We start from the raw sequence: 14601 nt of genomic DNA, 5'->3' as shown, positions 1-14601 counted from the left end.
GATCCTCCTCTTCCCACTGATCAAATCCCTCTACCTCAGCCCTTACCTCTTCCCTTAATACACTGACCAGTCAAATCCCTCTACCTCAGCCCTGATCCTTACCTCTTCCCTTAATACACTGACCAGTCAAATCCCTCTACCTCAGCCCTGATCCTTACCTCAGCCCTGAAATCCTTACCTCTTTCCCTTAATACACTGACCAGTCAAATCCCTCTACCTCAGCCCTGATCCTTACCTCTTCCCTTAATACACTGACCAGTCAAATCCCTCTACCTCAGCCCTGATCCTTACCTCTTCCCTTAATACACTGACCAGTCAAATCCCTCTACCTCAGCCCTGATCCTTACCTCTTCCCTTAATACACTGACCAGTCAAATCCCTCTACCTCAGCCCTGATCCTTACCTCTTCCCTTAATACACTGACCAGTCAAATCCCTCTACCTCAGCCCTGATCCTTACCTCTTCCCTTAATACACCCAGTCAAATCCCCCTGCCCTGATCCTTACCTCTTCCCTTAATACACTGACCAGTCAAATCCCTCTACCTCAGCCCTGATCCTTACCTCTCTTCCCTTAATACACTGACCAGTCAAATCCCTCTACCTCAGCCCTGATCTTGACTACTTTCACTAGTCTGAATTGTTCAGGGCCAACATGTTTTGTTTACTTGTTGGTTTATCAGCATCATAAATACCTTCAAACCCTCTATTAATGTGGTCTCATTGCTACCTTTATATTTATGGTTTAGTTTTAATGTATTTTGTCTTGATTCTAGTCTAAAGTATATGGAGTGTTTAATATTTATTGTGTTTAATTTCTTTATTGTGTTATAATTTGATATAAGTTTGATCTCCTGAGTTTTCCTCCCTCCAGAGTCCAGGGTGCCAGACATCCCCAGCTCGCTACATGTGCGCCCGCTGGTCAACAGCATCGTGGTGAGCTGGACGCCGCCGGAGAACCAGGACATGGTGGTACGAGGCTACACCATCGGCTACGGCATCGGCAGCCCCCACGCCCAGACCATCAAGGTGGACTACAAGCAGCGCTACTACAGCATTGAGAACCTAGGTGAGCACACCCTGTTGTTGCCCTCTGGGTTGTTGCCCTCTGGGTTGTTGCCCTCTGGGTTGTTGCCCTCTGGGTTGTTGCCGTCATAGTTGATAGTGTGTTGTTGTGGAGCCTTGTTCTTGATGCATGACTGTGAACAGTCTTTGACTGCATGGCTGGCTGTGCTTCATAGTGTCCTGTAGCCTACTGTAATTACAACATGGTTAGGGGGGACCACTATGATAATGTTGCATAATTTAGCTTTTCATTAAAACCCCAACGAGAGAATGGGTTTCAATATACACCTTTTGTCAAGATGATGAATATCCTGATCCTATGAGGAGAGGGTCTCAGGAGTCTGGACTTGATTAGCTACATTATTTCATAATGCACTCTCTCTCCCCCTCCGTCTCGCTCCCTGCCCCTCTCTCTCCCTCTCGCTCCCTGCCCCTCTCTCTCCCTCTCTCTCCCTGGCCCTCTTTCTCCCTCTCTCTCCCTGGCCCTCTTTCTCCCTCTCTCTCCCTCCCTCTTTCCCTCCCTCTCTCTCCTGGCCCTCTCTCTCCCTCTCTCTCCCTGGCCCTCTCTCTCCCTCTCTCCCTGGCCCTCTCTCTCCCTCTCTCTCCCTGGCCCTCTCTCTCTCCCTCTCTCCCTGGCCCTCTCTCTCTCCCTCTCTCTCCCTGGCCCTCTCTCTCCCCCTCTCTCTCCCTGGCCCTCTCTCTCTCCTCTCTCTCCCTGGCCCTCTCTCCCTGGCCCTCTCTCTCCCTGGCCCTCTCTCTCCCTGGCCCTCTCTCTCCCTGGCCCTCTCTCTCCCTGGCCCTCTCTCTCCCTGGCCCTCTCTCTCCTGGCCCTCTCTCTCCCTGGCCCTCTCTCTCCCTGGCCCTCTCTCTCCCTGGCCCTCTCCCTGGCCCTCTCCTGGCCCTCTCTCTCCCTGGCCCTCTCTCTCCCTCTCTCTCCCTGGCCCTCTCTCTCCCTGGCCCTCTCTCTCCCTCAGACCCCAGCTCCCACTATGTGATAACCCTGAAGGCCTTCAACAACGTGGGGGAGGGGATCCCTGTATACGAGAGCGCCATCACCAGGCCACAGTCAGGTAGGACACCTACACAATACCCCTACACCCTGAATACTGGAGTAATGGAATGGTCTCATGGACACACCCTAAATAGCCTTACCAATGAGATGGTCACTAATACCCTCCATACTGGACCGGTGAAATGGTCTTTTAATGGAGAAACGGTTTCATCCATTCAAACGTATGCTGGTGTCGTTTCTGTTTGCTGCCATATTTCAGTGGGGAGTGAGAACAGTCATTTAACTCCCTTAAAAAAGGAATGTGACTGTAGTCTTTGACCAATGTTACATCACCACCACCATCATCATCATCAATAAATATACCCTGACGCGGCTTGACTCTAAATAACTTCAGAGATACGCTTACTAAAACCTAATGTGTTTTTTATTTGACCAACTAGAGCCTTGACTTTATATTAGACATTATTCCTCCTGCATTCATATGGTGCAGTTTACCTTCCATCAGACCTGATCATCAGACCTGATCGTTAGGATCAACTTGTCAGAGAGCATCTCTGACCTGCCATTCTCTCTGTGGTAATTGACTTTCCCTTTGTCACAAATATCACTGCACAAAACAAGTGGTCCCGGCTCATCTCAGGCCTGTCTCCCAGAGAATAATAAGGAAATATCCTCCAATCCAGATTTCTCTAATCTGAGGACAGCTACTCAGACAATTAGCTGATATTTAGGTCACAATACCAAATGCCAACAATTGAACACAAAGTATGAATTGCTAGCAGGAAGTCGCTGCTCAACATAGCTCTGTAGAGTATGCCACATTTTTTGACACCCGTAAGATGAGGGAACTAGGAGTGTAGGCTGTACCCTGTGTCGAGGCACCCCCAGGGAACTCTGAGTGATGGCTGAAACCCATGTCGACTAAGCCAACCCCTCGTCACCCCCTCTCTGTTTTGATGAGCCAGTTTGTCTGTACTTGCACTCCGCTGTCCCAGCATGCACTGCTGTGCAGGGACAGGATACCGGATGACTGAAATGGCATCAACATGCTGCAGGGGGGCAATCCACACACACACACACGCACACACAGGCACGCACACACAGGAACGCAGGCACAGGCACACACAGGCACAGGCACAGGCACAGGCACACAGGCACAGGCACACACAGGCACAGGCACACACAGGCACAGGCACACACAGGCACACACAGGCACAGGCACACACAGGCACAGGCACACACAGACACAGGCACAGGCACACACACAGGCACACACAGGCACAGGCACACACAGGCACACACAGGCACAGGCACACACACAGGCACACACAGGCAGGCACAGGCACACACAGGCACAGGCACACACACAGGCACAGGCACAGGCACACACAGGCACAGGCACACACACAGGCACAGGCACACACACAGGCACACACACAGGCACACACACACAGGCACACACACACACACACAGGCGCACACACACACAGGCGCACACACACACACACACGCACACACACACAGGCACACACACACACACAGGCACAGGCACACGCACACAGGCACACGCACACAGGCACACAGGCACAGGCACACAGGCACACACACACAGGCACACACACACACACACACACACACACACACACACACACAGGCGCACACACACACACTGGCACACAAGCACACACACACACAGGCATACACGCACACAGAACACACACACATACATACATAGCACTGTGCAGTAGCGCGCACGTACACGCACACACCCCTGCTGTGGCTTTGGCAACCCTCTGTCAGATCCAGCTCTCCTCTCAACACAGAACCAAAGCCCTCCAATACAGTCTGCAGTTTGAATACACCAGTGAGTTGCTCCACAAGCATGTTCGTTGGATGAAAAAGTTTGGAATAAAAGACTGGTTGACCTAGATAATGTTTTGACTTAAAAGAAGTTGGGAGAAGTTGGAAGAAATCTAGGAGTGTTGTTTAGGGACTGATGTATTATAGTAAATATCCAGTGGGAAGATAACCTTGGTGCAAAACATATGCAAGACTGACTTGAAAAGGAGATTTTCAATCTCAATGTGACTTTCCTTTATAAAGCATAAATCAAACCAAAGCAGAATAAAAAAACCTTCTCCTATATGTGGCATCTGATAACTGACTGAATTGCGTGGAGGGGGGTTTCTTTTTGACAGGTAGGAACATTTAATTCAGAGCACTGTAGGCTACTAAACCCAGGCTGGTACAGACTACTGCTGCAGACACACAGTTCTCAGAGTGGAAAACAGATGCCATTTCCATGCCACCTAAAACCACACCGTGTTTCCAGGACCACCTCCATGCTTCCTAGAAAGAGAGAGCGAGACACACACACACACACCAGTGCAATAATGAGCATGCACAATGACTTGTAAAATGGACCGGGGAGGAGAGAGGGAGCTGGATAGAGGGGGGGAGTTTTGGGGGAGGTAGGCTACACCAAATGACCAGAGCTTTTTCTAATTACCACTGGACCCTGGTCAAAATCTGGAGTCCAGGGCTGGCGCAGAGCATGGCGTAACATAGCTAGCAGCGAAGCCTGGCCAGTCCGCTCATTGCTGCCATCTTGAAGCGTTTGGTTGGTATTGTGGCGACTTGAGCCAGGGAACCACTTGTTACTGCCTCTCTCACAACACCAGTGTTTACCATGCGTCCATAATGAGTACACACACACCTCAGCAACCCCCTGGAGGACATTGTAGTGAGGGAAGCAGGTGGATGGACATGTGCTCACAGTGGCTAACTGTGTTTAGTTACAGAAGAGGTATCCTCCATCTGTAAAGAGACGTGACCAGGGTAACATTCAGTAGAGAGCAACTCCATCTGTGAAGAGATGTGACCAGGGTAACATTCTTTAGGGAGGTAATCTCCATCTGTAAAGAGACGTGACCAGGGTAACATTCAGTAGAGAGCAACTCCATCTGTGAAGAGATGTGACCAGGGTAACATTCTTTAGGGAGGTATCCTCCATCTGTAAAGAGATGTGACCAGGGTAACATTCTTTGTAGGGAGGTATCAACTCCATCTGTAAAGAGACGTGACCAGGGTAACATTCTTTAGAGAGGTATCCTCCATCTGTGAAGAGATGTGACCAGGGTAACATTCTTTAGGGAGGTATCCTCCATCTGTATCTGTTTAAGGTATCCTCCATCTGTAAAGACGTGACCAGGGTAACATTCAGTAGAGAGCAACTCCATCTGTAAAGAGATGTGACCAGGGTAACATTCTTTAGAGAGGTATCCTCCATCTGTCAAGAGATGTGACCAGGGTAACATTCTTTAGGGAGGTATCCTCCATCTGTAAAGAGATGACCAGGACCAGGGTAACATTCAGTAGAGGTATCCTCCATCTGTAAAGAGACGTGACCAGGGTAACATTCTTTAGGGAGGTATCCTCCATCTGTAAAGAGATGTGACCAGGGTAACATTCAGTTATCCTCCATCTGTAAAGAGATGTGACCAGGGTAACATTCAGTCGGGAGGTATCCTCCATCTGTAAAGAGACGTGACCAGGGTAACATTCTTTAGGGTGGTATCCTCCATCTGTGAAGAGATGTGACCAGGGTAACATTCTTTAGGGAGGTAATCTCCATCTGTAAAGAGACGTGACCAGGGTAACATTCAGTAGAGAGCAACTCCATCTGTGAAGAGATGTGACCAGGGTAACATTCTTTAGGGAGGTATCCTCCATCTGTAAAGAGACGTGACCAGGGTAACATTCTTTAGGGAGGTATCCTCCATCTGTAAAGAGATGTGACCAGGGTAACATTCAGTCGGGAGGTGTCCTCCATCTGTAAAGAGACGTGACCAGGGTAACATTCAGTAGGGAGGTATCCTCCATCTGTAAAGAGACGTGACCAGGGTAACATTCAGTAGGGAGGTATCCTCCATCTGTGAAGAGACGTGACCAGGGTAACATTCAGTAGAGGTATCCTCCATCTGTAAAGAGACGTAACCAGGGTAACATTCAGTGGAGAGGTATCCTCCATCTGTAAAGAGACGTGACCAGGGTAACATTCAGTAGAGACACTGTAAAGCAGTGCCTGTATTCACAGAGACACTGTAAAGTAGTGCCTGTATTCACAGAGACACTGTAAAGTAGTGCCTGTATTCACAGAGACACTGTAAAGTAGTGCCTGTATTCACAGAGACACTGTAAAGTAGTGCCTGTATTCACAGAGACACTGTAAAGTAGTGCCTGTATTCACAGAGACACTGTAAAGTAGTGCCTGTATTCACAGAGACACTGTAAAGTAGTGCCTGTATTCACAGAGACACTGTAAAGTAGTGCCTGTATTCAGAGACAATGTAAAGTAGTGCCTGTATTCAGAGAGACTGTAAAGTAGTACCTGCATTCACAGACACTGTAAAGTAGTGCCTGTATTCAGAGACACTGTAAAGTAGTGCCTGTATTCAGAGACACTGTAAAGTAGTGCCTGTATTCAGAGACACTGTAAAGTAGTGCCTGTATTCAGAGACACTGTAAAGTAGTGCCTGTATTCACAGACACTGTAAAGTAGTGCCTGTATTCACAGACACTGTAAAGTAGTGCCTGTATTCACAGACACTGTAAAGTAGTGCCTGTATTCACAGAGACACTGTAAAGTAGTGCCTGTATTCACAGAGACACTGTAAAGTAGTGCCTGTATTCACAGAGACACTGTAAAGTAGTGCCTGTATTCACAGAGACACTGTAAAGTAGTGCCTGTATTCAGAGACACTGTAAAGTAGTGCCTGCATTCAGAGACACTGTAAAGTAGTGCCTGCATTCAGAGACACTGTAAAGTAGTACCTGCATTCAGAGACACTGTAAAGTAGTGCCTGTATTCAGAGACACTGTAAAGTAGTGCCTGTATTCAGAGACACTGTAAAGTAGTGCCTGTATTCAGAGACAAAGTAGTGCTGTAGACACTAAAGTAGTACCTGCATTCAGAGACACTGTAAAGTAGTGCCTGTATTCAGAGACACTGTAAAGTAGTGCCTGTATTCAGAGACACTTCTGTATTCAGAGACACTGTAAAGTAGTAAGAGAACTAAATAGTGCCTGTATTCAGAGACACTGTAAAGTAGTGCCTGTTTCAAGACACTGTTGAAACTAGTACCTGTTTCAGAGACACTAAAGTACCTGTTCAGAGACACTGACCTTTACTAGTTACCTGCCTGTATTTCAGAGACACTGTAAAGTAGTGCCTGTATTCACAGAGACACTGTAAAGTAGTGCCTGTATTCACAGACACTGTAAAGTAGTACCTGCATTCAGAGACACTGTAAAGTAGTGCCTGCATTCAGAGACACTGTAAAGTAGTACCTGCATTCAGAGACACTGTAAAGTAGTACCTGCATTCAGAGACACTGTAAAGTAGTGCCTGTATTCAGAGACACTGTAAAGTAGTGCCTGTATTCAGAGACACTGTAAAGTAGTGCCCCATTTTCAGTCACTGTTTAGCCTTGCAGTCAGACATTCTTATCAATAATGAAATAAATCAGTCTTCTTTAAAGGTGTGGTAAGTCAGTATGGTATTTGTATTTTTGATCTTGTTGTTCTGTTGCACTGTTGTCTTTCCCCAAAAAATTCTGAAGCCATGTGGCTAAATGTTACTCTGTTGACCTTTACTAGAGATTACTCTGTTGACCTTTACTAGAGATTACTCTGTTGACCTTTACTAGAGATTACTCTGTTGACCTTTACTAGAGATTACTCTGACCTTTACTAGAGATTACTCTGTTGACCTTTACTAGAGATTACTCTGTTGACCTTTACTAGAGATTACTCTGTTGACCTTTACTAGAGATTACTCTGTTGACCTTTACTAGAGATTACTCTGTTGACCTTTACTAGAGATTACTCTGTTGACCTTTACTAGAGATTACTCTGTTGACCTTTACTAGAGATTACTCTGTTGACCTTTACTAGAGATTACTCTGTTGACCTTTACTAGAGATTACTCTGTTGACCTTTACTAGAGATTACTCTGTTGACCTTTACTAGAGATTACTCTGTTGACCTTTACTAGAGATTACTCTGTTGACCTTTACTAGAGATTACTCTGTTGACCTTTACTAGAGATTACTCTGTTGACCTTTACTAGAGATTACTCTGTTGACCTTTACTAGAGATTACTCTGTTGACCTTTACTAGAGATTACTCTGTTGACCTTTACTAGAGATTACTCTGTTGACCTTTACTAGAGATTACTCTGTTGACCTTTACTAGAGATTACTCTGTTGCACGTTCCTTCTAGTTGTAGCTTTCCTTTGAGTGATTATCCATCTTTACTTAGTGTTGATAATGTGAGTTGATTATGTTGAACACAACAGCCCTGGATCAAATCCGTGACAACAAATCGGTATTTGACCCAAGTCTGATCAACAACAGCCCTTGTATAGACAGTAGAAAACCTTGATGTAGCCAATAGCCATGTCTGTTGATCTAATAGAATTTTCTCTCTTTCTCTTCACCCTTCCCAATCCCCTCTCCTCCTCCCTCATTTGAATAACTCATTAACATATTTTCTCCCCTTATTCGTAACCCCCTCCCTCTCTCTCTACACCCCGCCACCCCGTTTCATTTGGACCGGTCTTGCTTTTTTCTTTTTCTTTTTACCTCGCCACAAAACACACTTTTGGTTTGTAATTTCTTCCCTCTTTTCCACCATGTTCTGTTTGCCATCTGTTGTGAACCTGGTGTGTTGGTAACTGCTGGCAGACCCCATAGACCCTGATGTTGATTTGTATGAACTCTTCCATGCGCCATACACACCAGTACCAGACCCCACCCCCATGCTACCTCCCGTGGGCGTACAGGCCTCGGTGCTCAGCCACGACACCATCAAGGTGACCTGGGCCGACAACTCTCTGCCCAAGAACCAGAAGATCACGGACGCACGCTACTACACGGTGCGCTGGAAGACCAACATCCCCGCCAACACCAAGCTCAAGGTACGGTCACGGGGACGCAGCAGCATGGCCTGCAGGGCCCCGTTCAAAACAACACAGCTTTATTATTCCCTCACGGTTCATTTTAAAGTAGAAGGTGTCATCAGAGCACAGCATAGTATATGTATTCTACCACTATGCCATTCTAATCATCAGTGTGTTCAGCTATCCCACTAGCAGGGTGATGAATCAATGTAAAGTAATCCCACCCACTAATTACTCTCAGTCCTTTCATCTACATGCCACAGGTCTTCCCCATCTACATGCCACAGGCCTTCCCCATCTACATGCCACAGGCCTTCCCCATCTACATGCCACAGGCCTTCCCCATCTACATGCCACAGTCCTTCCCCATCTACATGCCACAGTCCTTCCCCATCTACATGCCACAGGCCTTCCCCATCTACATGCCACAGTCCTTCCCCATCTACATGCCTTCCCCATCTACATGCCACAGTCCTTCCCCATCTACATGCCACAGGCCTCCCCTACATTCCCACAGTCCTTCCCCATCTACATGCCACAGTCCTCCTTCCCCATCTACATGCCACAGTCCTTCCCCATCTACATGCCACAGCCACAGTCCTTCCCCATCTACATGCCACAGTCCTTCCCCATCTACATGCCACAGGCCTTCCCCATCTACATGCCACAGGCCTTCCCCATCTATCATGCCACAGGCCTTCCCCATCTACATGCCACAGGCCTTCCCCATCTACATGCCACAGGCCTTCCCCATCTACATGCCACAGGCCACAGTCCTTCCCCATCTACATGCCACAGGCCTTCCCCATCTACATGCCACAGGCCTTCCCCATCTACATGCCACAGGCCTTCCCCATCTACATGCCACAGGCCTTCCCCATCACAGGCCTTCCCCATCTACATGCCACAGGCCTTCCCCATCTACATGCCACAGGCCTTCCCCATCCCATGCCATCTACATGCCACAGCCTTCCCCATCTACATGCCACAGGCCTTCCCCATCACAGGCCTTCCCCATCTACATGCCACAGGCCTTCCCCATCTACATGCCACAGGCCTTCCCCATCTACATGCCACAGTCCTTCCCCATCTACATGCCACAGGCCTTCCCCATCTACATGCCACAGGCCTTCCCCATCTACATGCCACAGTCCTTCCCCATCTACATGCTACACAACAGAGATGTTCAGCACTAAAGTTTATAGTCTCTCTGAAAAAGGGAATATATCTTTAACAAATAAATTGCATTGATTGCACTGTCATTAGTCAGTGTACTGCATTCACTCAGGTTGTGAATGTGGCATAGTATGGTATACAACACAGAAAGACAAACCCTTCAACTAGGTGTAAGAGATGCTATAGCATCCTGCCCTAGTTCAATTAAGATCATTACTTATCTCCCTCAACAAGATTAGGTGTGTGGTGGGGGGTCAGAATACGAATAAAGGCTGTGTTGTTTCATAGGTGGTTAAACAAGGACAAGGAGAAGACAGAGGTCTGGGGAATGGGGGCCTGACAGTGCATTCTGAAGAATACAGACTGTTCATACAACACATATTCTGATTCAGCAGTTAGTCAATCCCTATTCTGAACATAGAGACTGCTGTATCCATCACCTAACATGGGACTGTCAAGATTCAGAATTTAAAAAATCTTTATTTAACTAGGCAAGTCGGTTAAGAACAAATTCTTATTTACAATGACGGCCTACCAGGGAACAGTGGGTTAATTGCCTTGTTTTGGGGCAGAACGACAGATTTTTACCTTGTCAGGTCAGGGATTCGATCCAGTAACCTTTCGGTTACTCTCTAACCACAAGGCTACCTGCCTCCCCCCAACACAGAGGTGCTAAAAGGCTAGTCTGGTTATTGAAAGCGGATGTAGATGCTAAAAGGCTAGTCTGGTTATTGAAAGCGGATGTAGATGCTAAAAGGCTAGTCTGGAGCGACTGCAGTCACTGTTAGCGCAATGCAACACATTTAGGACAACCAGGTGATGTTGATGCTAATTAGGGGTTGGGGTCAATTGCATTTCAATTCGGTCTATCCAGGAAGTGAATTGAATTTGAGAATTGCTAAAAATCCAGTCAAAATAAATGGAGATTTTCAAGTCTGAAATTAGAATTTTGAATCATCTCCTGAATTGGCTGGATTGGAATGGAATTGACCCCAAACCTGTTAGTCACCCTGTGTTGTTTTGTAGAAAGGCATTGTTCACACTGGACAATTATTCTCACCTTGTTGTGCTCGTCCCAGCTGTCAGAAATGCCTTCCTGTTTCTCACACACACACACACACACATACACACACACAGCGTGTACCTACATTATTGAACAGATGGCTCCTCTCCACTCAACTAAAAGGATAGGATGTTTTTCTCTCTGTGACATCCTGGATGACAGATTTGTCTTGTTTAGTACACTACAGGACGTGGCTAGCATCACTGGGACAGGCTATTTAGAAAGCTAGGACCTGAACTAGCCTTCCCCAGGAGACTCTGACTACCCAGGGTCTAGATTAGACTGCTGGGCGTAGTGAGGAAATGGACTTAGTAAAGTGATCAGAAGTATTTTCATCGCTGCAGGTCATCTTGTCTTTATTCAAACGGTGTCCACTGTTTTCATGTTATACCAACTACGTTTCAGCTGTTATTTTGGAATAAATAGCCTTCATTTAGTTTATCCGGCATTTTTTTATGTACAGAACGTATTCACACCCCTTGACTTACTCCACATTTTGTTGTTACAGCCTGAATTCAAAATTGATAATATATATATATTTTTTATACATACTACCCCATAATGACAAAGTGAAAACGGGTTTTTAGAAATGTTGCTTACATTTACATTAGTATTCACACCCCTGAGTCAGTACTTTTGTAGTATCACCTTTGGCAGTGATTACAGCTGTGAGTGTTTCTGGGTAAGTCTAAGAGCTTTCCACACGTGGATTGTATAACATTTACCCATGTATTCTTTTCTAAATTCTTCAAGCTCTGTCAAATTGGTTGTTGATCATTGCTAGACAACGATTTTCAGGTCTTGCCATTAGATTTTTAAGTACTTTAGATTTAAGTCAAAACTGCAACTCGGCCATTCGGGAACATTAACAGTCTTCTTAGTAAGCAACTCCAGTGTAGATTTGGCCTTGTGTTTTATGGTATTGTCCTGCTGAAAGGTGAGTTCATCTCCCAGTGTCTGTTGGAAAGCAGGCTGAACCAGGTTTTCCTCTAGAATTTTGCTTGTGCTTAGCTTCATTCAGTTTCTTTTTTTATCCTGAAACTTCCCAGCCCTTAACAATTACTAGCATACCCATAACATGATGCAGCCACCACTATGCTTGAAAATATGTAGAGTGGTACTCAAATATGTTTGTGGCAAATCCAATACAATGTTTTGGATTATTTCTATTCTGTATAGACTTCCTTCTTTTCACTCTGTTATTTAGGTTAGTAGTGTGGAGTAACTACAACGTTGTTGATCCATCCTCAGTTTTCTCCTAGCACAGCCATTAAAACTCTGTTACTGTTTTAGAGTCACCATTGTCATGGTGAAATCCCTGAGCGGTTTTCTTTGTCTCCGGCAACTGAGTTAGGAAGGACGCCTGTATCTTTGTAGTGACTGGGTGTATTGATACACGATCCAAAGTGTAGTTAATAACTTCACCATGCTCAAAGGGATATTCAATATATATTTTTTCCTTTTTTATTTACCCATTTACCAATAGGTGCCCTTCTTTGCGAGGCATTGGAAAACCTCCCTGGTCTTTGTGGTTGAATCGGTGTTTGAAATTCACTGCCGACCTGAGGGACCTTACAGATAATTGTATGTCTGGGGTACAGAGATGAGGGACCTTACAGATTATTGTATGTGCGGGGTACAGAGATGAGGGACTTATGAACAGATAATTGTATGTGTGGGGTACAGAGATGAGGGACTTATTAACAGATAATTGTATGTGTGGGGTACAGAGATGAGGGACTTATGAACAGATAATTGTATGTGTGGGGTACAGAGATGAGGGACTTATTAACAGATAATTGTATGTGTGGGGTACAGAGATGAGGGACTTATGAACAGATAATTGTATGTGTGGGGTACAGAGATGAGGGACTTATTAACAGATAATTGTATGTGTGGGGTACAGAGATGAGGTAATCATTAAACAATCATGTTAGACACTATTATTACACACAGTGAGTCCTTTCAACTTGTGTGACTTATTAAGCACATTTTTACTCCTAAACTTATTTAGGCTTTCCATAAAAAATAAATTGAATACTTAGACTTTCAAGCTTTCAGCTTTTCATTTAATGAATTTGTACTTTGACATTATGGGTTGGAAACACTCTGGTGGGTTTGGTCAGTGACAAAACGTCTCAATGGAATCCATGTTAAATTCAGGCTGTAACAGCAGAATGTGGAGCAGTCCAGGGGTGTGAATACTGTGAAGGCCCTGTATTATTCATGGCTCTTTATTTTAAAGATGCATGGAGCCGGTTTCTGCTTTGAAGCACTCTGGTTCTGTTGGTCTTGAGGGCCACTTTGTGGTCAAAGTCTGTACCTTCCATTATGAACTGTTTTTCTGTGTGTACCGTGTGTGTGTGTGTGTCGTGTGTGTGTGTGTGCCTGCTTGTGTGTGCCTGCGCGTGTGTGCCTGCGTGTGTGTGTGTGCGTGCCTGCGTGTGTGTGTTTTCAGACGGCCAACACCACCAACCTGAGCCACATGGTGATGGGCCTGAAGCCCAACACGCTCTATGAGTTCTCTGTCATGGTGACCAAGGGCCGGAGGACCAGCACCTGGAGCATGACAGCCCAGGGAACCACCTTTGAGACCAGTAAGAGCACACATACACAGGCATACCGAGTACATACACACACACACACACGAAAGCATCTTCAGTGAAGTTTGTGTTTTTTAACATGACTACACAGAATATCCTGGTTCTGTCAAAGCTGATTGTCGTGGGTGTTTGTCATTGACTGCTTTTCTCTGATATGTGGCAGGTCTCCTAGTGATTAGAGCATTGGGCCAGTAACCTACAGGTTGCTAGTTCGTGTCCCAGAGGCAAAAGAAAATCTGCAAATCTGCCCTTGAGCAAGGCACTTACCCCTAATTGCTCCTGGGTTGCCGGCAATAATGTCTGATCCCATGCCGTGACCCTACTCTCTGAGGGTGTCTCAGGGGAGTGGGATATGCAAAAAAGACTTTTCCATTTCAGGTTACACCCACTGGTACAGGTTACACCCACTGGTACAGGTTACACCCACTGGTACAGGTTACACCCACTGGTACAGGTTACACCCACTGGTACAGGTTACACCCACTGGTACAGGTTACACCCACTGGTACAGGTTACACCCACTGGTACAGGTTACACACACTGGTACAGGTTACACACACTGGTACAGGTTACACACACTGGTACAGGTTACACACACTGGTACAGGTTACACACACTGGTACAGGTGTCAAACAGTAATAATATAAGCAGACCCTATTTGATGTCAAAGCCAAGCGTTCCCTCATTAATGGCCTTGTTCCCATACTGACTTTCTGTTTGAC

The 14601-nt window shown here is 46.1% G+C and overlaps 1 protein-coding gene across 12 annotated transcripts in view; it reads left to right on the top strand.

Moving 5' to 3' along the window:
* Positions 1-14601, top strand: part of neo1a (neogenin 1a) — a 231512-nt gene that overhangs the window by 202368 nt on the left and 14543 nt on the right. For 9 of the 12 annotated variants that reach the window (XM_042317506.1, XM_042317500.1, XM_042317498.1 and 6 more), the window contains exons 15-18: positions 873-1067; positions 2038-2133; positions 8823-9055; positions 13735-13873. In XM_042317506.1, coding sequence (XP_042173440.1) covers positions 873-1067; positions 2038-2133; positions 8823-9055; positions 13735-13873 — 663 coding nt within the window. The remainder of the gene's footprint in view (positions 1-872; positions 1068-2037; positions 2134-8822; positions 9056-13734; positions 13874-14601) is intronic. The other 3 variants (XM_042317508.1, XM_042317504.1, XM_042317501.1) reach the window with 1 other exon arrangement.

This window comes from Oncorhynchus tshawytscha, unplaced genomic scaffold (genome assembly GCF_018296145.1).
Source record: "Oncorhynchus tshawytscha isolate Ot180627B unplaced genomic scaffold, Otsh_v2.0 Un_contig_4271_pilon_pilon, whole genome shotgun sequence".
NCBI lineage: Eukaryota > Metazoa > Chordata > Actinopteri > Salmoniformes > Salmonidae > Oncorhynchus > Oncorhynchus tshawytscha.
This window is presented reverse-complemented; position numbering and strand designations above follow the sequence as displayed.